General features: G+C 44.5%; 1 protein-coding gene across 1 annotated transcript; it reads right to left on the bottom strand.

The window, feature by feature from the left end:
• Nucleotides 1-755: 755 nt before the first annotated feature.
• tex2l (testis expressed 2, like) lies at nucleotides 756-19,714 on the bottom strand. The gene is made up of 11 exons (XM_056577699.1): nucleotides 18,221-19,714; nucleotides 15,773-15,976; nucleotides 13,408-13,768; nucleotides 12,651-12,985; nucleotides 12,295-12,429; nucleotides 12,102-12,201; nucleotides 10,092-10,221; nucleotides 9,056-9,193; nucleotides 8,182-8,391; nucleotides 2,678-2,798; nucleotides 756-1,031 (listed from the first exon to the last, which is right to left on the bottom strand). The coding sequence occupies exons 1-11, from the start codon at nucleotides 19,712-19,714 to the stop codon at nucleotides 861-863; spliced, it is 3,399 nt and encodes a 1,132-aa protein (XP_056433674.1). The 3' UTR covers nucleotides 756-860.
• Between the last annotated feature and the right edge of the window lie 5,408 nt (nucleotides 19,715-25,122).

The following is a 25,122-nucleotide window of genomic DNA, read 5'->3' as shown; positions in this document are numbered from 1 at the left end:
GACTCAAACAGTTGGCTTACGTGCCGGTAGACATATCTGTTGAGTTTTTATTACTTCTAGGGAGTATCTATAACTTCCCATAATATGCCCATGTACACAAAGGTTGAACCTTGTTTGAATTGTTGAATCAGTTTCTGGTTGAGTGTTTTGGAAGTGCCCAGTGAGTCACTAAAACAATAAGCTCTGAAGGCTCACAACAGAAAGTGAAGTTTGTGTGAGGATAGATTGTCGGCATCCAACTTAGGTATTGATTTAATTGCACATATTGATTTAAGAAATGGATTTGGATCTTTTTTTTTTATTCAGCGTCTGTAAATACACTAAAAATGTCATTCATCTGTAGACAACCAATGCAGCAAATACATGTAAACATGAACAGAAGGCATCACTATAGTTAATTCAGGAGTCACTTTCAATTGTTGTTGTTTTTTTAAAACACTTTACAATAAGAGTAATTGACCCTTTATTAACAATACTTTAATAGTTAATTCAGTAATAAGCATTATTATAAAGCATTAGGGGTGCTAGGGTATTAATTCTGTAGGGGTATTAATTCATGTCTACATTAATACCCAAATAACAAGAACAACATGTTAAACACTTTGTTAACATGAATATTTTTTGTAACACCACTTGTAAATTATTACTACCATTAGTGGACTGCTAATAACTGTAAGTAAAGGCTTATTACAGCATTAACTAAAGTTGATTAATGGTTAATTAATCATTAATCCGATCGCACATCAAGTCCTTACATAAATCCCTTTATCTTTTACAAAATAATCTAAAAAATACATTTAGACATTAAATAATGTGTATATGAAAATCGTTGATGGAGATAGAACACTTCCTTCTGGACACTAGTGAGATTCTGCCCTAGTGATCTCTGCTGGGTCTCTCTCCATGGAGTCCACGTAGAAAGGAGACTGTTCAGACTGAGGGGAGAGCTTCTGGGACACTAGGGGACTGTCCAACCCAGAATGCATCAGTGGCACGTAGATGTCATCCATGTTAGGAAGTACAAAAACCTTCTGAAAGACAAAGACAATAAACATTCTATTTTATGAAAATGTTATTGAAAAAATGACACATGAGTGACACAGGATTGGACAGAGACCAACAAGGTGGCAGAGACAAGGAAGAGACTGAGATAGTGGATCCGGTAAATCAACTGTAGCCTATTCCTTTCCCGGGTACATTACATTCCGTCCATAGATTCTAATGCTAAATGACATACAAGTGAGACTGCGAAACATGCAAGCATGCAATAAAAATTAGAGAAACTATGGAAGCAAATCCCTGCCATAATGTCAAGTTTAAATGCCAGTCAATTTTGTATATTGAACCGTTAACACATTTGAATTCATAATGTTTTCCATACCATTTAAATGTTATGTAAAACGTGAAAATAATGTGACTTAAATCTACTACTTATCTAAAATATGCATTTCATATTTTCATTTTTTAACTAATTCAGACACAAACATTCATTATGCAGATATTCAAAATAAGATATTCATTACTAATTTGCGTTGCCAAAATACAGAACAGAAAATGAAAGCGACTGATTGCAGTCAAACCGGCTGCTGTTTTATCAGGGCATGGTCTGTCATGTGATCTAAGGAACCCACTTGTGAATTAAACCCTACGATTGTAAACGAGAAGAAGGACGGTGCTCAGGTAAATGGTTCAGTTTGTGCCAATTATTCAATAAAAAAAACGTACTTCCCAGACCCAACATCAAGATGATGGGTATGGGAACACGGCTCAATCCAAGGGCTGGGATAAACGATTGTCTTTCAAATTCCCTCTGCACGCAATAGGATAGCTCTACAATCAGTCATGTAGCAGGGACCACACTGGCTTGACACGGAACCGTCAGTCGTCGTTAGGTTAAGCCCGCCCACCGACTCGATACGTGATTGGCCTCAACAGAGTTTTGTTTTTCCAGCTCGCAAGCTCACGGAGCATTGCTAGACTAACCCTGGCTGCATCTGTAACATATATGCTATACATAGCATATAGTAGTGACACGCAGTAAATACTTGTCATATTTAGTGTTGAGGAATCTATTCATCGCTGTTACATTCCTTTGCATTTGTAGGGTGTAACAGTTAGATATGGTTGGCACTATTGACTGATCAAAGAGTTAATACGATGACAGCTTCATCCTGTTTTTACAATCTGTCTATAACCCGACCACTACTCTTATGGAGTTTATCAAATTATTTATTTGGATTCACCTTCATCCTGTTCTCTTGTCCTGTGTTTTAGTATACTGTGTATTGTGATGAATTCAAGAAAAACATAACGGGAGTACGCAGGAAAAAGGGGGGGTGTTGAGGTGCTCATCAGAGGTAAGTATCAACAGCTGAGGGGGCAGGGTAAGCTCAGAGTTTGATACTGAGTGGGAGAGTCTCTGGAGTCAGCAGGTGAGATTCGGAGTGAATGAGAATAACCCGATGGACATACGTTGCTCTGCGACTTCTAGGAGACATCCTTTTGAGATTTATATGCACGTGACCAGAAAGAAGAATACAAATCGCGGGCTGGTCACCTGTAGACTAGGTGCCGGTGTGACTGGACATGGACAGAGACGCATTGTCTATCTGGAAGACAAAGGCTTTGAAACCGCACCTTGATGGGAAGGAACTGCTTCTATTGACATTGTAATCACCTTAAACTCCTGCTGCAGCTTCCTCTCAATCCACTCAGTGACGTGGCAGAAGGTCACCTCCCTCTCACCCAGTTTGGGACGCACCCGCAGATCCAGCTTGGGTGGCATACAGAAACTGTACCTGTCCACCAAGAAACACACGTGCACACACACACACACACACACACACACACACACACACACACACACACACACACACACACACACACACACACACACACACACACACACACACACACACACACACTATGTAGAGCTTACTTCCCAAAACATGTCCATGTATGTCACGTCAAACTTGTTCGGCGCCTAATACCAGCTTTACGAGAATCGGTTGCAGATAAATATCTGTCCCATCCAACTTGTTCTCTGCAACTATTTGCAGCTTTACGAGAATTGGTTGGAAGCTAACGACCATTATTAGTGGTTTTTTTTTGTGACACACAATGCTTTACAATCTACAACAAAAGATCTAGAAATAAAGATACATCGCTGAACAAACTCAGCAAATGGAGCAAGGCGAGTCATTAACCACTCCATGAGGCAACAGGGCAACAAAGGCCAGCGCCATTTACCGCAAAACCAAAACCCTGCAGTGTTGACTCTGTCCTTCAAATATTTGGTGCGTTAAGCTAATATTCAGAGGTAGAATGTTTGTAATCAGTGATGGTCCATCATTTGATCAGTAGTTACTTATTGGGTTCCTGACTGTAAGGAACTCTTTCGCTTTATAAAACGGGCCCCATTGATCACAGAGTTGTGAGGTTTAAAGTTTTAAAGGAAGTATAATCACAGTCAAAGTTAATGAATGTATTTTCCATATAATTAAAGGAAGTCATTATCTTGCCTGAATGAAGTAAATAAGTGGGGGAAAAGCCAAGTTAATAAAGGCATACATTCCGAGGGGCATCAATATATTACAAATTTCACCTCCTGCTCGCCTGAGATGAATCTTGGCTGACTCCAACTTGACCCATAAAAGCTGTAAGCCCATTTATAACTGGCTCCCCTTCTCCTGACAGGACGAGACAAGGGCGGGGGCGATTCACGACGGCCACAAAGAAGAATGGAGCACCCTGCATTCTTCCTCACACTTTACTTTTAATGACTTGTATGTTAAGGTTACTAAGTAATGCTTAAGGGAAAGTTAAACTAGGCATCTGTTATTAATGTAGTCTACAATAATATTCTGTGATATTGTTGACAATTGTTTGACTGTATGATTTTTGTCTAGAAGAAGTAGAAGTGTCACTTTGCTCATGCATGTCACATCTTCATGTATATTTAAGCAATAGATCACGCCAGGCTGTGGTATGTGCTCATTATACCACTGTTAAGGGGCGTTGTCCGGCCCTGACGCGCAGCGGAGGGCCGGCGACCCCCTTTATACAACGGTTACTGTTATGGCGAAACGAAAGTCATAGACACACTACATTTAAAAAGAAACCAAGAAAGTCAAAGTAGCCGTTTCATTCAAGAATACAAAAAAGTAGTCCCTCCTGGCTGCCGCTATTCATCGACGGTCGCTATGCAACACACTTTAGCGTCCCTCCGAGAGAAGGCTCCGATAGAGCGGTTCGCCGGCAATTTATCCTATGGAGCAGTTCACTCGCCGTGTGCCTAAGCTTTCGTTAGTCTCTCCATCGCCTTGCTCACTCCCGGAGTAACAACATTTACACCCTCTCCATCATCCAACATATGTTTTACTTTGTAACTGTTTCTACTTCCAGGCGCGGAGTGATATGCAAACTTTCACAAAATGATCGGGCGTCATAGCAGTTATGTATACGCTCATTATACAACAGTTGGGAACCAATCAGATCGCTGGATTTAGGTCCCCCGTTGTATAAATACATATATATATATATATATATATATATATATATATATATATATATATATATATATATATATATATACATGCAATGCGATGTACCTGAACCAAGTGTTATAAATTATTAGCCTTCCACTCCCAGTATTCTTTCATAAAACACATAAAAGAACATGGGTCCCATCTACGTGAGCAGTGGCTTTAATTCCTATTGTTCATTGTTCTGTCCATCCATAAACCTATTTAGTGACAACTTGTAAAAAAACACATGCCTGCTCTCCCACACGCACCCACACGCACCCAAGAAGAAACCACAACTATTCATAGTTGTGTGTGTGTGTGTGTGAGTGTGAGTGTGAGTGTGAGTGTGAGTGTGAGTGTGAGTGTGTGTGTGTGTGTGTGTGTGTGTGTGTGTGTGTGTGTATATATTTTATACAACGGTTAGTATTATGGCGAAACGAAAGTCATAGACACACTACATTTAAAAAGAAACCAAGAAAGTCAAAATAGCCGTTTATTAAAGAATACAAAAAGTAGTCCCTCCTGGCTGCCGCTATGCATCGACGGTCGCTATGCAACACACTTTAGCGTCCCTCCGAGAGAAGGCTCCGATAGAGCGGTTCGCCGGCAATTTATCCTATGGAGCAGTTCACTCGCCGTGTGCCTAAGCTTTCGTTAGTCTCTCCATCGCCTTGCTCACTCCCGGAGTAACAACATTTACACCCTCTCCATCATCCAATAGCCGTTTATTAAAGAATACAAAAAGGTAGTCCCTCCTGGCTGCCGCTATGCATCGACGGTCGCTATGCAACACACTTTAGCGTCCCTCCGAGAGAAGGCCAATCAGATCGCTGGATTTAGGTCCCCCGGTGTATAAATATATTTATACACCGGGGGACCTAAATCCAGCGATCTGATTGGTTCCCAACTGTTGTATAATGAGCGTATACATAACTGCTATGACACCCGATCATTTTGTGAAAGTTTGCATATCACTCCGCGCCTGGAAGTAGAAACAGTTACAAAGTAAAACATATGTTGGATGATGGAGAGGGTGTAAATGTTGTTACTCCGGGAGTGAGCAAGGCGATGGAGAGACTAACGAAAGCTTAGGCACACGGCGAGTGAACTGCTCCATAGGATAAATTGCCGGCGAACCGCTCTATCGGAGCCTTCTCTCGGAGGGACGCTAAAGTGTGTTGCACTTATACAGTATACATAACTGCTATGACACCCGATGAATAGCGGCAGCCAGGAGGGACTACTTTTTTGTATTCTTGAATGAAACGGCTACTTACGCCCCTTAACAGTGGTATAATGAGCACATACCACAGCCTGGTGTGATCTATTGCTTAAATATATATATATTTATACCACGGTCTGCGGGAATACTCGATTCTGATTGGATGCAGGGTGTGCATTAACTCCTGATATACGGACACCTGGACAAGTAGTTCCGTCAAATTGTCTGTTTACCGTTCTCAATTAATGCGCTAGCTGGCGTATCCGTATCGTCTCTAAAATAGTAGTAACCATAGAAACGGGAAACAAAACAAAGCTCAGCGGACAATAATACCTCCCGCTACCTCCCGTTCTAAAGTCGTAGCTATGGTCCGTCCTAATTACCGGAGGAGTGAACAACGTTTCCGTTGCATGAGAACCCAACGGGCGTGTAATGGTGGTTCCGGGTATTAGTCGGACCCTCAGGCGTAACCAGGGAAACAAATGTATGTTTTGTGGACATTTTTTGTGGATGTTTTTATTCAGATTGTAAAACGCATGAAAATATAAATTAATGGTCTTAATTTGGTCACCGTTGGTAAGTGACCGTGGTATGGAGGCAACCGTCCTCCGCTTCGCGTCGGACGGTTCACGCCTCCACGTCGTCCATTAATTCCTGATAATGGACACCTCGTCGGGCATTATCCCTTACATATATATATATATATATATATATATATATATATATATATATATATATTTAAGCAATAGATCACGACAGGCTGTGGTATGTGCTCATTATACCACTCATTATACCACTTTCACAGTGGTATAATGAGCACATACCACTGACTGAAGTGATCTATTGCTTTTATACAACGGTTACTATTATGGCGAAACGAAAGTCATAGACACACTACATTTAAAATGAAACCAAGAAAGTCAAAGTAGCCGTTTTATTAAAGAATACAAAAAAGTAGTCTATCTTCAAAATGCACGACGGTCGCTATGCAACACACTTTAGCGTCCCTCAGAGAGAACGGTTGTAACGGTTTCCACTTCAAGGCGCGGAGTGATACTTTCACAAAATGATCGGGCGTCATAGCAGTTATGTATACGCTCATTATACAACAGTTAGGAACCAATCAGATTGCTGGATTTAGGCCCCCCGTTGTATATATATATATATATATATATATATATATATATATATATATATATATATATATATAAATATATATATATATATGTGGTATAGAGGTTTGTTTTCTTTGATTATACAGGGCTACTTTCCTCAAGATTGTGTGTCAACCATCACATCTGGCTATTATATACCTGTATATGATCTATATTGGGGAGGGTGTAGGACACTTTAATGTGCCTTAAGTGGAAGGCAGGGGGAGGGGTTATTGGGGTTATTGTTGTTATTGTTGTTATATATTTATTAATATTTCTTACTGCATTCTATTTATTTATTTAAAAAAAAAAAGCACTGAACAAGATCTGCACCTTAATTTCGTTGTGTAAATACTTTGTATTTAACCCAATGACAAATAAAGATTCTAATTCTATTACTCATATGTTTAGAGTCCCTCACTGCTTAACATCTGATATAACTGTATGGTTTTAATGTAAAGCCACTTGGAATCCAGAGAAGGAGGATAAGTGTACGTTCAGTTCATGGAAGACTGGGGTCGGGGAGAATGGGTAGGGGGCTAATTTCTAGGCCCAATGCCTGGGGTGTTGTGATTCATGCATGGATGAGGAATCCACATGGTAACGGAATATGATAACATGGAGCCTCATAAATTTATAATAAAGTATTCATCTTTCAAACTTTCTCGACTCTCTTTTTTTTTGTGTGCTTATCCACGACGGTGTTAGAAGATAAGTAAAAAATAAAGGGTCTTTCTAAAGCTGATTGAAATCAGGAACACATTAAAAATAACTCACCTCCTTCACAACAAGAATCAAGATCAAAATTAGACCCACTGACAATGGCAAGTTGTTTTGTTCATGTTAACTAAGCTAACAGTGTTAGCTTAGTTAACAAAGGTTAATGAATACCTTTGTCAACACAGCGTGTTGACAAAGGTATTCATTAAAATATTATTGAACAGGGTTAGGGTTAATCGCAACCCTAACCCACTACCCATAACCCTTACTACTTTCTCTATGTTTTTTATTGCATTTACTCATCTTGATTAATGTTAACTTACAGTAAACATACAATATTGTTATCACTGTACTATGATTGCAAAGGGTTACCAAGTATATAGAAATAAATAGCATTAGATTAAAAATAAATAAACTGCTACCCTCCAAATATAAAGCAAAAAAAATAAATAATAAAATACTGTGTAACCATGCATGTGAGCGGATGAAAAAAACACTCTTGCATCCAACAATAAACACAGCTATGGGCCATCTTCCTTTACGTAACAATGGGTCGTACCATATTCTGTCGGACGGGGGTGGTGGTATGTTGATGACCAAGGTTCCTGATAGCTCCTGCACCTCCACGGTAAGCAGCAGAGGAGTGTTGGACATCTCCTCGATCTTCTTCTTGATGAACTCGTTCTCAGTGGCCTTCTGGAAGTACTTTGATTTGGCAATTTTGTCGACAAACTTCAAAATCCTCCTCCCTTTCCGGCCTCCCGGGGCTCTGAGGAGAGCAGAGGAGGGGGAAAAGAAGAGGAAGGAAGAGACATTAGACGAGGAGAGGAGAGGAGAGGAGAGGAGAAGAAAGGGGAGGAGAGGAGAGGAGAGGAGGGGGTAAAGAAGAGGAAGGAAGAGACATTAGACGAGGAGAGGAAAGGAGAGGAGAAGAAATGGGAGGAGAGGAGAGGAGAGGAGAGGAGAGGAGAGGAGAGGAGAGGAGGGGAGAGGGGTAAAGAAGAGGAAGGAGGAGACATAAGACGAGGAAAGGTGAGGAGAGGAGAAGAAAGGAGAGGAGAGGAGAGGAGAGGAGAGGAGGGGGTAAAGAAGAGGAAGGAGGAGACATTAGACGAGGAGAGGAGAGGAGAAGAAAGGAGAGGAGAGGAGAGGAGAGGAGACATGAGGAGTGGAAAGGAGAGGAGGGGATTAGATGAGAGCAGAGGAGGGGCAGAGAGCCTAGAGCCACCTAATGTAGAGAACGTCGTGTAGCTGATGAAACCACAACACCAACAATCAACAAATGTGTTCATGGATCCCACCACGAAATAGCCATGTTTCTTGTTGGGCCACTCCACAATATTAGCCCCACCATACAATCCTACTGTACCACAGTGTTCACATGTTTACCCCTCTGTGTTCACATGTTTACCCCTCAGTGTTCACATGTTTACCCCTCAGTGAGGTGGGGGCCTCCCCTGTCGCCAGAAGCAACCTGAGGCTCGGAGAGGAGCAGCTCCTCTTCGTCTGAGGACCCGGCGCTGGAGGACTCCTCATCGCTGTCCGCTAGCACCCCCAGGATGGGTCTGAACCTGGGGGAGAGAGAGGAGCATTATGGAGGGCTAGAGGGATGGATGGATGATGAGGAGTCCATACCTTGGAGAGAGATGAGCCTTATGGAGGGATGGATGGATAAATGATGAGGGGTCTGTACCTGGGAGAGAGAGAGGAGCATTATGGATGAAAGATTGATGGATGGATAAATAGATGGATGGATCAATGGATGGGTGGATGGATTGATTGACTGATGGAAATCCAAAGGATAATCCTTGATTGAGAAAGTGCATCTGTGAATACAGACACAGAAATATCTAACCATGTATTATATATAACATGGTCTCCATATATTTCTTTAAATCAGAGTAGTTAAGGACAACGAGCTGAAACATCACGTAAGCTAATAGGAAGCTTTGTCTGAACTTTAATCCCTCGAAAGCAGAGAGCCGTGCCAATCAAGGGAATGTGGGGCAGATGTTTGTGCGTTTGTGTCTAAGTGGGAGTGTGTGTGTGTCTGTCTGTGTGTGTTTGTGTGCGTGTGTGTGTGTGTGTGTGTGTGTGTGTGTGTGTGTGTGTGTGTGTGTGTGTGTGTGTGTGTGTGTGTGTGTGTGTGTGTGTGTGTGTGTGTGTGTGTGTGTATGTAATTGTCTGTATTTATGTTTGTATTTGTGTGCCTGTGTGTGTGAGTATGTATTCATTTATTTGCGCATGCGTGTATGTTTAAGGTTCTGGTGCATGTGTGTGTGTGTGTGTGTGTGAGTGGTAGAGTTTGAGTACGAGTGTGTGTGTTTGTGTATGTGTGTGTGTGTGTGAGTGGTAGAGTTTGAGTGCGGGTGTGCATGTGTGGGTCTGCATGTGTGGGTGTGCCTGTGAGTGTGCCCGTGAGTGCATGTGTGTGTATCTGTGAGCGTGTGCGTGCGCGTGTTTGCTAACCCCTGTAGGCCCATGTCAGGACAACACGGTTCACTGCTGCCCTCCTTGCCCAGCTTAGACAGGTTGAACTTGGTCTGCAGGGTCATCTGCAGGGCGCCCGTGTACACCACCTCCAGCTCCAGCCACAGACCTGCCCCAAAGTGCAGCATGGACAGAACACATCGTTAGGCTACCACCATGATGGTCTCCAACTTCATCATCGTCCTAATCCTTCTTCTTCTTCATCATTTCCATCCTCATGAGGGTGGAGAATGAGTACACACTGAAAGATTTCAAATTCCATCCCATTTGTTCGGGAATCAAAAGCATAACAATAATATATTTTATAATAAAAAATAATTAGAATACAAAAATATACAAAAATACCAAACTGTATTTAATTACATGTATTAGATTAGATTATATATAACTACAATGTTTTTAATTATATAGTATTTAACTACAACGTTTTTTAAGATTATTAGATGAAAACACAACACACATCTTCCTCTCTCTCTCTTAGTCCCTAATCTAGACAGATCCTCTGTTGGTGAGATTAAACAGTTTGACAGCACGTGAGGCCCTCACAAAATCTAGCCTAAATCACGCCAGATTATAAATCCCGACAAAACGGGAGATGACACATGTTGTGTATTAAACGGAAGAGCCAGTAAACGTGTAATAGAATGGTGTGGCCAGCCGAACAGACAGACAGAGCGAGAGAGAGAGAAGGGGGGGGGGGGGCGTAGTAGATTATTAGAATTCAAATGCTCACCCAAACACATAGGGCTCAATAGGCTGTTTTGCATGCATGTTGTATACACAATAACCTCAGATCAAGCCTTCCTCATAAGGCAAACAGCGCTTCTTGAGTGAGGGCACCAAAAATGTAGAGGGGTTATGCCAGTTGTAACTCTTCCAAGGACAATCACCTTTGCGTGGGTATTTAAATAAGTGTGTTCCTACAGTGGCCAGTCTACACAGTGGGGATTTTAAACCGGGACAGACACTTTTTTTATGTACTCACTTTCCTAGATTGTGTTTGCCAATTGTGTTACGTGTCTAAATGCCATTCTCCAGCAACATGATTTGTTTGAAACAAGAAGGGAATGAATGAAGGGAAGAAATGTGAACAGCCCTGTCTAGTGCGTGTCGGAGCTTGTCTGCTGCCAGTAAGAAATGTGATACTACTGACACAGCATCTCTGTGATGATTGATATTAATATGGCATGATCTGGACTAAACTATGCCACCTATGCCACTATGCCACACCTGCCATCTATCCAAGCCGGCCCGTCCGTCCGTCCGTCCGTCCGTCCGTCCGCCCGTCCGCCCGCCCGCCCGTCCGTCCGTCCGTCCGTCCGTCCGTCCGTCCGTCCGTCCGTCCGTCCGTCCGTCCGTCCGTCCGTCCGTCCGTCCGTCTGTCTGTCTGTGTTTTCGGTCTGTTTGCTTACATTCCTGTCTGCCTGTCTGTTCACCTGTGTGTGTGTGTGTGTGTGTGTGTGTGTGTGTGTGTGTGTGTGTGTGTGTGTGTGTGTGTGTGTGTGTGTGTGTATGTGTGTGTGTGTGTGTGTGTGTGTGGAATGGTGTGGTGAATGGTTTCTTCACTTCATAATGGATAACACCATATAAGGTTTTAATGATAAGTTAAAGACTACAAACATGGCCACTTTGCCATTTCCGTTTAAGCCAAGACAGACCAAAGGTTTACCTGGGTCAGTTAGAACATGTAGGCGTGGCCTATTTACCGTTCCGCCCACTCCCAATATGACTGTTTGTTTACCTGTGTTCGGGAGATGCTTCATGAACCACCTCCAGAACGCAAGCCCGTTTGCCTTGTGTCTCTAGATAAACCACGTTGTTTAACATTTACCACTCTACGAGTCATAACCTAGCACGAGACCACCACACCACAAGGGATCAAATTAGTTTATTCCACTTCACAGGCACGTTTGTTTTGGAGGTTTTCTGTTCATGTAGATGCATGCATCCCCCCTCTATGGTACACAGCCATGCCCACACCACACCCACCTCTATGGTTGACCTCTGGGCCGGACGCCGCCGTGATCTGGGGCATGCAGGAGCCCATGTCCAGCTCCGTCAGAGTCAGCTCGTTCATAAAGTAGGGCAGCTAACGGGACACAAGAGACCCGGTCACAGACACCCGCCCTCAGACAATGCACCAAATTATCTTTGTCTAACGTGAACTGCACCCAGAACTCACGTGGATCCTGCTCAGTTTCTTCTGGATCTTGCGGGACATGGCGTCGGACCAGAGCCTCTCACGCAGGAAGTCCCAGAAGATCCGACCGACGAGCGCGTTCGCCCACGCCGGGGACTCTGGGAGATCGCAGGTACACTGGAGGGAGGAGAGAGAAAAGATAATTACCAGCGTTTTGTCGCTCTCGAGCTTAGTTAGAAAGGACATGGATTTCCTCCAAGTTCAAAACCACAAATTCAAGCTGTCACTTTGATTCGTAACTTAAATACACAGTGCATTCCTTCAAATGCACGCATCACTGCCAATCTACCAGTCCCATGCACGCCAGCCACTAGCGGCTGTGAACGAGCCTGACTCACTCTGTCCCCGACGGCGGTGGGACTTGTTTCCGCACTGCTTGCGGCCGTGGGGCTGGGGAGGGGACTCAGCCTCTCCGCCGAGGCCAGCAGGCGAGCCATGTAGCTGGGGTAGTCCAGCAGGGAAAGCCCCCCAATGGAGCCGCTTGAGGTCTGGGGGCCTGGGGCAGAGACGGGCGGGGTGGGATGATGAAGATGCTGATGATGTTGCTGCTGGACCGGAGGTGAAGAAAGGGCTTCGTCCTCCTCAGCGCTGCCCTGTCTGCTGGCGCCGCAGCTGACCCTGCCCTGACTTGGGGGACTTAGGCTTTGCAGGGTTGAGGTAGATGAGAGGTCATCTAGGAGAGACGTTAGACGGAGAGGGTTTTCCTCTGGTTGGTGCGTGATGGTTTATAGGGAATCAAGGAGGATGAGGATGAGGCAGTTAAGTGCAGACTTGTGATGAATGACGAACAAAATATGCAAGAGATATAATTTATGTATAAAATATATATAAGATCTTATTATTTCGGGGGCATGGTATACACAAAATATCAGAACATCTATCAAACATCTGCGAGATATCCATGATGTGCTATGATCATTTAATTCTCCAACGTAGCATCAGCAGCCTCAAAGGCATGGAACCGACTGTGGACTGCAGGAGTATCCAAGCCTATAATCCATAATCCGCGCATACGCTTACATAGAGACGCCTCATCTTTTGGATGAACACGTAGCTGCTGCTAATACATCAGCGAGGCCTCTCTCTCCCTCCTACCCGCTCTGTTCACAGGTCTGGCATCCCCCCGCTTCTTCCACCTGTCCCTCTCTCGTCCTGCGCCGTCAAGGGACGCGGACAGGAACTGATGGAACCACTCTTCCTTTTCTCGTCCCGTGCGGCCGAAGAGGTAGAGCGTGGTGGGAGGGTGCGGCGCAGGCTGGGAGCCATGGCCGGGCTGCCTGTTGGGGGTCACTGGGTCCACCGGGTCAGGCTCCCCTAACCCCTGGCTCTCCTGGGGCTCGGGGGACACCGCCTCCCCCCCTCCCAGAGAGGAGGCTCCCTCGGCCAGCTGGATGCAGATGGGGTACTTGGGGTTCCACGCCCGTTTACGGGCCAGCACCGACGGCAGGAGGGACACCTGGGGGAACAGCAGGGGACCACTGAACTAATTTCATTGAATTGTATTGCATTAAATGGACCTTTATTTCAATGTGTTTAATTTAATGTATTTGACTTGTTCTGAGGTGATTTGAAATCTTTTTTTATAAAATTAATTCAATAAATATTGAGTTGCAGTTTACATCAATTCAATTAATTAAATTTGATTAATTGTAATCATTAGACACTATAAAGATGAGACATAGATGAGTAAAATGTACCTAGACTAGAAGCATTAGGTCTCCATTGTGTGAATTGGTAGGTGAAAGGTGCTCTCTGCTAATAATCCTTCATCTTAACCTTTCATCCGCCCTGATTTCAGTATCGTTTAAACCTCTTTTGCTCTCAGCTTATCAGGCTCATGTGTCAACTATATGTTAGAATAAATGACATCACACAGTAGTCAGAACACTGCTTGTTATCTTTACACTACCAGTGTTGGATGAATGCCTGTGTAAAGGTTGCGTGTGTTTAGTTTAGTTTAGTTTAGTTTAGTTTATTCATGCTAAGGTGCCGGACAAGCAAGAAATGCTTGTAGCGGGGACATGTGACCCCCCCCCCCCCCCCCCCCCCCACACACACACACTCACACACACACACACACACACACACACACACACACACACACACACACACACACACACACACACACACACACACACACACACACACACACACACACACACTCCCACACCACACACACACACACACACACACACACTCACATCCATAGCCTCATCCCAGGCACACACTTCCACAGAGAACACGACACATACATCTCGCAGACACACTGACAACTAGGTTGTAACAATACATTCCACCACCGTCATATGTAGGTGGATAACAGCTTCTGTTTTAGATTTTTTTTGAAAGCCAAAAAGGACTGGGACATTTTTATGAAACCTTCAAGCTTATTCCATATCTGTGGTCCCCTGGAAACAATACTCAGGCTAGTGCTCTTCAGTTTTCTTACTTTGCCAGTAATCAAATGTTTTTTCCTGGTATAGTGTGTGTGCAGTGGACGAGAGATAGGTACAAGCTCACATAGACGGGTGTTCATATTATTTACCACCTGGTACATTGTGCATGCATTGCGATAGGTGTTGATTTCAGGAAGCTTGAGGAGACCATATGAGTGGAACAGTGAGGCAGTTGGAGCACTGAATTTCGAGCAGGATATTGCACATATAATCTTTTTCTGAAGGGACTGTAACTTTAGAAGATGACTAGGATATGTATTGCACCAGATGATATTGCAGTAGGTGATGTGGGGTTCAAACAAAGATTTATACAGTGTAAGGAGCGTTGAAAGTGGGAGGAAGTGTCTTATTTTGTAAAAAAGTCCAACATATTTGGAAAGTTTATTTAATAATTGATGAGTGTGTCTTTTAAAATTGATAAATTCATCGAGTTCTACAACCAAAAACTTAGTTGATTTTACTCTTTCAATGACATGGCCATTGATGGAGAGACAGGTATTTTCCACCTTACTTGTATTTTTTGTGGAACGAAATATAATGTAGTTTGTTTTATTGATATTTAGTGATAATTTGTTGCACTTAAACCAAGTGTCCACTTTTAATAGCTCCTTGTTTGCAGTTTCCTGCAAGACAAGAATATTTTTGTGAGACAGGATCAAGTTGGTATCATCTGCAAATAACACTTTATGACAGGCATTAGAGACATAGTCTAGGTCATTGATATAAAGGGTGAACAGGAGAGGTCCTGTTCACCGTGTCTGAGTTTTACAGCCATGATACCCGTCAACAGTGAAACAAGCCCCAGACACAGACTCTGATGCTATGTCTACATGAAGACGGACACATTTTCTCTAATTTAGCCGTCGATGGCGTCAACTTTTTACAGTTTGGCCTTTGGGCCTTCATTTCACCAACAATGAATACACCCTTATCTGTATTTAGGTCATTCATTGTGGCGTGAAGGGAAGAGGCATCATGCGCCCCAGCCCACCCCACCCTCCTACCCTGCTGTTGACCAGGTGGAAAGTACGCCTTCTGACGAAGCTGCCGGCGTGGGGCGTGTCGTCTTCGTACCGGGCCCAGCGGCTGATGTTCCACCGCGGGGATTCCAGGCAAAGGGAGGAGCCCTCCAGGGAGGCAAACACTGACGCCATCAGAGACGGGTGGGAGGTTTCCGGGTCGTACTCCTGCATCTCATTCATCCAACCCTGGGGAGAGAAACCCAAAACGTACCGGATGCAGCGAAATGAACACTTCTGGGAAATATGCCCTTGTTGAGAGAAAAAAAAAAAAAAAAACCCGTCCCACCGGTACGTGTACGTGTGTGGCACTTATTGGATGTCGCACCACACTCACCAACGCAGGGGTCTACAACCTGCTGACCTATAACGATTATCAACAATCATGGAAAGCTGAGTAGGTTTATCAGTTTTAATAACAGTATGAACAAATAGAAGGCAAAAATGACAAGTTGTCCTTTGTATATCTATAGTAGCAATAGCACAAGGACAAAATCTACGCAAAATAATTTAATGAACTGTTTACAACCATGGCTATGAGAAGGAGATGACAGGAGACTAATGTTTCACTCTTTCAATTGCTCTAATTTGAGCTCTTACTGTTGTTATCTAACATACCATACAGTAATTGAATTGTGTAAAAGTGTGAAATTACTGCACCTTAAAAATGAGCATGAATTATCTATACTCTCATTTGCATAGTCATTAACATTATGAATTTCAATTGTGTATACCAACTGTATGTTGGCTGACATTTACCTAACTTGTTTTCCCTCCACTCTAACCAAGGATGCCTGTTTTTAAATTCCCTAGCCTGACACCCAGTCCGAAAGGCTGGCCAGGGGTTCTCATCTAAAAGTAACAAGGAGATATAAAGTGGGATTAAAACATTGTCTTCTGTTGACTACTTGTTATGTGGTTTACACATTAATATGGGAGGACTGGACACACACACACACACACACACACACACACACACACACACACACACACACACACACACACACACACACACACACACACACACACACACACACACACACACACACACACACACACACACACACACACACACACGCGCGAGAAGGAGGGGCTCGGCCCGCCAACTAACGTGCAGAGATGCAGGGGCAGCTTCGCGCTTCGTAACAGAGACAGGCCAGAGCGCGAGCGCGCAGGGGGAATTTTATGAATGTGTGAATGTAGGAGATAACTTCCCCTGCTTAAAGTATTTTATTGCAGTTATACCCAACCGATATTTGCGAAAAATAAACACAGAAGTGAAAGATCTGTCACAAGACGATTGATACGTATCCGTGCATATTTTTAAGTGGGTATACGCAAATCCTGGTGCGTTCCTAGTGGGTATACGGCGTATACCTGCGTATCACGTAGACTACACCACTGTCTGTATGTCAACGACACCCATCAGGTGCCCTGAAGCACTCTTTCGCACATGCCACCGGCACAGGCTAACAGCCTGACAGAAACCACACTCATAATTAGCATTCCTGGAAAGCTGAGTGAGTCGCTGCTAATTACACAGTTGGCCCCGGCTATTTGGCACTTTACACTGCCTCTTAACTTTAAATAATTGCCCATGGATCTGGCAGTGGCTCGAGAGGAACAGTCGGTCTCGGGTTCAAACAAGCTTATGGAGCTGAAGAATGCTCTTGCTGCAGTATTTAAATATTTGAAATCATTGTCTGCAAATATTTTTCTAATAGAAACAGATCACATTAGAATAACTGTTGTGCTAAGGAGGGATAGGTCACTGGCATTCTTCTAAATTAAAAAGGGACAGACACACACACTTAAACACTAGAAATACAACCAATGCACCAAAGAGTTAACCTGATGCGGCAGTTGGTTTGTAGGTCCTTGGTAACTGGTTGGGGCAGGGCAGGCTCTTTCAAAAGATACTTGGCAGAGGATTGGTAGATCAATCTGTTTGTGTCTATTACCGTTTATCAAGTAGATCACGTACAACACGTACTTCCTCATATAATGCCGATAGGCTAGTTAAACCACTTTGGTTCAGCCACGCACCCAAATCTTGCGTCCATCTAGCCTGGCTAGATGGATTCTGACGCATTCCGTGACTCACGAATCCAGCTGCCTTGCAAGGCACCAAAATAGTAATAATAATAATGATATAATGCTGATTGGCCAGTTAAACCACTTTGGTTCAGCTACACACGCCAAACTTGAAGCCTGTCTAGATGGAATCTCACGTATTCGCCAAGGCACCAAAATAGTTAAATACACATGGCGAGTCAAAATGTAATATATTGAATGCGTGACCATCAGAGTAACTTCACTGTGCCCTATTTTAACTACATGAACACTAAATTAAAGAATGCATGGCATTTTTGCCATATGGTAAAAAAACGATGCATTTAGAAATGTATCCATAGCTTATCCCAGTGAATTTACCTTGAGGACATCAGGCTCAGTGCTGGCAACAACGTTCCCGGCTCCCATCTCCAGTCCCAACAGGGAAGTTTTCCGTCTGCCTGTGGGGGGTGGTCTCCGACACCTGGAAGAGCCTAGGCTGAGGAGAAAGAGCCCCAGGAGGAAGCCCAGAGCCAGCCCCAGACCCGCACCCGACAGGTAGGGGCCCAGCGGGAGCGTGAAGTACAAGTACGACAACACGGCCACACACAGCAGGCTCATGGCCGGTACCGGGGCCGGGGGATCGGTCCTGATCGCGGCACTGAAAGAGGGCTGAGACCCAGCCGGAGCGCTATCTTCTCTCCTTTGGTTTTCCACGCCGATGACTCGCACGGCGTCGGCGCATACCTCCAGTCCCTCGTCCCTGTGGTTGGGCCGGCTGACGGGGTGGCGGCGGTGGTGGTGTACCGGGCATGCTTCGTGGCGTCCCCTCCTCGGATGCCTAACGCCGGGCCAGTCGAAGGCGGGAGGAAGGTCCATCGTGTCGGCTCTCTTCGCACTCCTCAACGGAGATTCCTGAGAGGCCCCCGGGTCCGTCGTCCCCTCCGCGCGCCCCGGCGAGGGCCCGGCCCCCTGCGGTGCTCGCCACTGGTGCTTGGGGCTCCCGCTGCTCTCGTCCCGCCGCATCTTACTGAACATGCTGCTGAGGGGCTCCTGCATGGCCTCCGACAGCTTCTTCTTGGTGTCCTCCAGCTCCAGCTTGAAGAAGCTCCCCCTCGGGCCCTCCCCGCTGGGGGAGAGCGAGCCGGGGGAGGGGGGCGCGGTGCGGGAGTCCCTGCCGCCGCCGCCGCCGCGGCCCTTGTGCTGGGTGAGCTGCTTCAGCAGGTGGAGGTTGAGGCGGGAGTCGGACTTGGACTGGGACACCTCCGGTTCGGAGCGGGACAGCTCGGTGGAGATGGACTTGACCAGGGTGAGCAGCGGGCGGGGTCTCAGCGTGGAGCCCTCCTTCAGCTCCAGCTCCGTGGACAGGGACTTCACCAGGCCGGCTGGCGCCGGCCGGTGCGTCGGCGACGGCGGGCCCGGGGAGAGGAAGCTGGACAGACCGGGCGCCGGCGTGGCGAAGGAGGGAGAGCAGCTCCCCAGAGAGTCGGGGGAGGACGGGGAGAGAGGGAAGGGGAAGGCCATGGAGCATGGCTCCCGTTCGCCCTCCTCAGGGGAGGCCTCCCCCTCGGTGGACAGAGAGATGAGGGGGCAGGGGTCCTCGTCGTCGGGGTGGAGGCCGGAGATGAGGAGCTCGCCGTCGTCCAGGCTGTCCCACTTTCCCTCCGTGCCCGTCAGCTGGATCACGATGCCCCGCGGGAGGTGCCTCCTGTGGGCGGGCTGGCGGGGCGTAGGACCCTCCGTCACGGGCGGAGAGGGCCGGAGGTCAGGGAGAAGGGGTCCATGGGAAGGGTCCAGACCCTGTCCTCCTCCGCCTCCTCTTCCACCTCCCTGATCCTCCCTTTTTCCCCCTCCATGTTTTCCGCTTTCCGACATCGCTGATCTTTACATTGCAGACCAGAGACGTCTAGGAGTGTCGAGAAGAAAGAAAAAGGAAGCGGGAGAGACAGAGGGAGTGATTTTCAGCAACACATTTGGTAACTATGTTGAGCAGGTAGGATAAAGGAGTAAAAATGGAGAACAGAGAAAGAGCCAGAAAGGAGAGAGAGAGAGAGAGAGAGAGAGAGAGAGAGAGAGAGAGAGAGAGAGAGAGAGAGAGAGCAGTTGTGTGTGTGTGTGTGTGTGTGTGTGTGTGTGTGTGTGTGTGTGTGTGTGTGTGTGTGTGTGTGTGTGTGTGTGTGTGTGTGTGTGTGTGTGTGTGTGTGTGTGTGTGTGAGTGTGTGTGTGTGTGTTTGTGTGCATCCATGCATGTTCGAGAGCCAGCGATGAGACTATCAGCAGCTTCTTTTTAGTAGAAGGCAGACGGAAGCAGCAAGCATTTTGGTCTGTGTATGAAAGTATGAATGTAATCTAGTGCAGCTCTGGATAGACGGTCTGAACACACTCCGTAAGCTGTGTGTACAGTAGACTAGGTAGGCCTGAACTAAAGCCAAAGAAGCCTCACTCTCCCATGACTGAGAAGAAATCCTGCTTTGGTTCATTCTTGTGTCAGAAAAAGAGTCGAGGCGGGCCCAGTTGCATTTTCAAGTGGCACATAAATCTCTGTTGTTTATATTAGTTTCTGGAATGTATTCACTCCATTAACTGTCTCCTGAAGAGATGCTGCACCATCAATCACACAACAAGATTCAGACAGGTACAGAAAACATTGGAACTCTCCAGCCGGCTTTCTGGATTTCACAGAGCAGAATGAAAAATGTAACGATTGGGAATCCTATCTTTCTGGGTCACAACGTATACACCGGCAGACTTGTCATAGCATGAATCAAATCCCACCTTTCACTCGTTAGACTTATGCAAGCGTATTAGCAGCGCTGTGTGGCAGCATTTCAAGGGAAGCAGCAGCTGGTGGATTCTGACTAATCCATACAGCACAGAGCAGAATGCACTGTGGGAAGGGGGAGATACGCTTCACAGATACGTCACAGTCCTTACAACGCAGCTAGAGGCTTGCTGTTACATTTTTACATGACACAGTGAGTGTGAGATTGACAGGAAGAACGCCCATCTGTGTCAGAGATCACGGAAAAAAGCACGCAAGCGAGAGAAAGCGCACGTGCCGACAGTCACAGGAGGTTGAACTCTGTGTAGGATTATGCAATTTTTCATGCAATTATTGTAGCAGAAAATGTCACTTTTAGGCCATAATGATTAGTGTGTGTTGAACCGCTCGTCACAAAAAGGTACTGTTTTTTTATGTTGTATTTAATTATTATTTTGTATTTTACTGTTTTTAAACACTTAATTTATTCTTTGAAAAGTATGTTTCCTTTCGGATCAAAATAGAAAGAGATATGCAAAGCATCAATACATTTTTAACTTACAAATTTCATTGAGAGAAAAAGAGTGAATACAAATTAATTCATTCACACATTATTGTGATATGGCTTAGAGTCTGCAATAATTAAGACAAAATGATTGAAATGTTTAGCACTACTATGCTGCATGACTGCATAGCCTAGTACAAGAGGAAAACAACGACAGAGGCCACATTGAGACTTATGATCAATAGACTTAACCACACATTGCCACATTTCTTAATTTGATTCTTGGATTGGAGGTGACCTGTTGAGACCTTATCGCCAGGCCTCCGGTTTGACATAATTGGGAATATGCCAAGCTTTGCTCACACTCTGCAATTGCATGCAAGTGGAAGACACATTTGTGTTAGTGAGGCCCTGCCAATCAATGATTTCTGAAGTCCAAAGCGTCAATTGCTGCCAGGCAAAGGCACAGTGGATCTGCATCAGTGGATGCAGTTGTGCCACTCTTGGTACAGGTGTAATGAATGTGTGTGTGTGTGTGTGTGTGTGTGTGTGTGTGTGTGTGTGTGTGTGTGTGTGTGTGTGTGTGTGTGTGTGTGTGTGTGTGTGTGTGTGTGTGTGTGTGTGTGCGTGCGTGCGTGCGTGCGTGCGTGCGTGCGTGCGTGCGTGCGTGCGTGCGTGTGTGTGTGTCTGTGTGCGTGTCTGTGTGCGTGTGTGAATGTGTGTGTGTGTGTGGGTGTGTGCGTGTGTGTGCATGCGCGTGTGTGTGTGTGTTTGTGGATGCACATCTAAATCAAACGCCAACTCCAGTCCGTTAAAGTTGAAACATTTGTTTGTGACATTTGTCTCACAATTACCCTGAAAAAAATCTGCAAAAATGTGCGTGTGTTTGTGTGTGTGTGCACCGATCTGACCCTCTAATCAGTTTTGGACACTTACAACCTTGGATTAAACACTAATGCAGGATTTATGGTGAAATCTGACAAATCACACAGATTAGGAGCTCAAGCATCATTTGATGAGGTCTGTTGCCGGTCTGTTCGAGTAGTGAGTGACCCATACCATGGTTGATAATGTACCGGACTTGTCAGCCTGTTGATAATGTAGGCCTACTAGTTATTCTACAGAAAATAACCATGCATTCCTTATACAGTCATAATTCGATTTATAGAAACAGAATATACAGCAAACGCGAAGCCATCTTGTGGCACTTGTTTTGTGTTGTAAGATTGAATCAGTTGAGTCCCAATGGGAGGACGAGAGTGAGTCACGTTGTTGCCAATGGCACCTATTTACATTTCGAAAGAATAACAGTAACGATGATGGATTTATGACCTGGGAAATTCATTTGTGTTCACGATGATATGTTGGTAGACTACTTCTTGTTACCTTTCATTTCTACACATGGTAGAATTAAAACGAATAGGCTACCCAGGCCTATATGATAGCCTTATAATATTATCTTATGAATTATTACATTATCTTTATTATATGATGACTAACATAAATTCGTTTCAATTCGCAGGAGTCACTTTGTGACATCGCAGAAGGCCTGTGCGACGAAAGAAGACGATCTCACTTACCGGTAAATTTCGATGGAAAGTTCTAAACCGAACTCCGGTCGCGCGCTTTTTCGGTCAGTCAGCGATGGCTCGTGCTGCTACTCATTGGCAAACGTCAGCTAATTTGCCCGACATCGATGTGGACGACAGACTCCACCGGGCGGAGAAGAGTTATCTTCGATGACGGCGAGGCACTCGAAACACCGCTGCGCAGCCCGCCCGTCTCCGTCCAGATGTGTCGTGTGGCGGGAAGCATCCCGGCAAGAAAAGGATGGCCGCCGCTGCGCGCATGTTAATCCCGATTAAAAAAATTAAATCCCACAGTCAAAACAACACGCACTCCCTTACACTCGGCCCCCAGATCCCCTCTGTCACACTCTATCAAAATACTTGCGCATACACATACGTGCGCGCTCACGCACGCACAAAAAAAGACTCAGGCATAGGCTACATATGACCATTTATTATAATATGACTTCTTAGCATTTGACTCATGTTTTAAAAAATAAAATGATTATCTTGTGTATTTGGCTTTGTATATCCTCCAAAAACTCTCAAAAACCTTATAAAATGTATCCTTCTCCCTCTCTCCTCTCTCCTCTCCTCTCCTCTCCTCTCCTCTCCTCTCCTCTCCTCTCCTCTCCTCTCCTCTCCTCTCCTCTCCTCTCCTCTCCTCTCCTCTCCTCTCTCTCTCTCTCTCTCTCTCTCTCTCTCTCTCTCTCTCTCTCTCTCTCTCTCTCTCTCTCTCTCTCTCTCTCTCTCTCTCTCTCTCTTCTCTGTGTTTCTTGGCCTACATACAGAAGCCCTAGATATGACAACATGAAGAACGGGGTATAATTGCGCCTTGGCTGAATATAATGGATACATTAACCGCCATGGACTGGAAGTCTGGAAGCGAAAATAATGGCTTCACTGGGTTGTTCTTTTGATCCAACCAAGTGAGTGAATTTTTCATTGGGTGAAATATTACCCACTTTATAATAATTTTCCAAAATCATACAAACACCTGCATTATACAAAAAAGGAAGCCAAATGAGCAGCAACTATAGAACCGAGCTTCTTTATTTTTTACACCTCAAATCCTTATGCATTCGTATTCCAAAAACAATATGTACCACCCAACAAGCTCGTTTTTTTTTAAGCTCCTTTACATGAATACATAAGAACCTCCCTGGAGATAATAAGTATGTGCTGTCAATAAAAACACCAGTTTATGGAACTGCCTCTTAAAGCTCAAAGATCACAAACATTGCATCATAGCACAACATTTATTAATTCCTGAAGTAGTATTTCAGACTTTTCTTCCCTGGTGTTGAATTGTAAGTGTATGTGTGTTGATTGCGTGGCCTATTATCAACCAAGGAAGTCTTGTAACATCATATAATGGACTGAATTCTGTTTAAGATTTAAAAAGTAACATATTTGAAGTTGGTCCATGCTGACTTACCGTAAGTACTTGCTGACATGAGGATGTGAGACAACAAGCCACAGACATTTCTGCCTTTTATTTGATTATGGTCAAATTACTGACGATGAATTCATGACTATTTTTAAGTTGTTGGTTGACTTTACTTACTTTCTACTTGCTGTATGAATGCATAAGTTTGAAACTGCAATATAAATGGATGGTAGACAGAGCAAGGAGAGAAAATCAAAGGGGAAGAGAAGAGACATAACCTACAGTAGCAAGGATAATGGAGTAAAGACATGACATTTAGGGGCATTTTCAGAGCTACTTAATGGAAGGCTACATTTTTAGTTTTAATAAGGCAGTACAAACCGAAAAGTAAACAGTATTTACAAATGTATACCATGTTAGAAGTCTGAAATACAGTCCAATTTCAAAAATCAAAGTCTTTATATATTTGATTATTTTTACATGTTACTACAATAAAAAGCCTACCTGTTGTCATGCCATCCAGCACTAAAGGCAGTTTTCCATCTCGCTGGGAATATGCAAGGATCCTGTCACCGATAGCAGCCCAGTTTTCAAAATAAAGCGGCTGCAAATCATGGGATATCTCATACATTTTAAAACATGGAAAACCAACTCGAGTGGTGTTTGATAAAAGATTGGGGCTTGATGGAAGGACCTTCTATAATAAATACTAAGAGAAGTCTGTTAGACTGATCAATAACTTTGACATGTGTTAGACAAGCCACTCAGTTCAACAGGTAATTTAGTTAAGTCTCAGTAAGGCAGTTATGAGGCATGTACAGGGGGCTGCAAAAGTTAAGGTCGGTTTTTAGTCTTTGTTACCTGTAATACCTTTAAAGTAAAGGTATCCAAATGTTGAATATACACTTCCCATCCCACTAGCAGGCTAACAAATTACATTTGTAAATTATAAGTTTTAGGTGAACATTTCATGGGCTTGCTCTAGACCATTTCCGACAACTCATCAGCAATCTTTCATCAAGGACAATAAATAAATAAAAAATAAAAACAATATACCAT

The sequence above is a fragment of the Gadus chalcogrammus genome, chromosome 18 (assembly GCF_026213295.1).
Source record: "Gadus chalcogrammus isolate NIFS_2021 chromosome 18, NIFS_Gcha_1.0, whole genome shotgun sequence".
NCBI lineage: Eukaryota > Metazoa > Chordata > Actinopteri > Gadiformes > Gadidae > Gadus > Gadus chalcogrammus.
Note: the sequence above shows the minus strand (reverse complement) of the source record. Positions and strands in the feature narration are given on the sequence as shown.

What these genes read in the sequence shown, in the direction of transcription:
- tex2l (XM_056577699.1), bottom strand. Translation starts at nt 19,714, where the DNA reads ATGTCGGAAAGCGGAAAACATGGAGGGGGAAAAAGGGAGGATCAGGGA. An exon ending in TCCACCTGGTCAACAGCAGG is followed by an intron (nt 13,769 to 15,772) that starts GTAGGAGGGTGG and finishes CTGTTCCCCCAG; the next exon opens with GTGTCCCTCCTGCCGTCGGT. An exon ending in GGCCCCCACCTCACTGAGGG is followed by an intron (nt 8,392 to 9,055) that starts GTAAACATGTGA and finishes TGCTCTCCTCAG; the next exon opens with AGCCCCGGGAGGCCGGAAAG.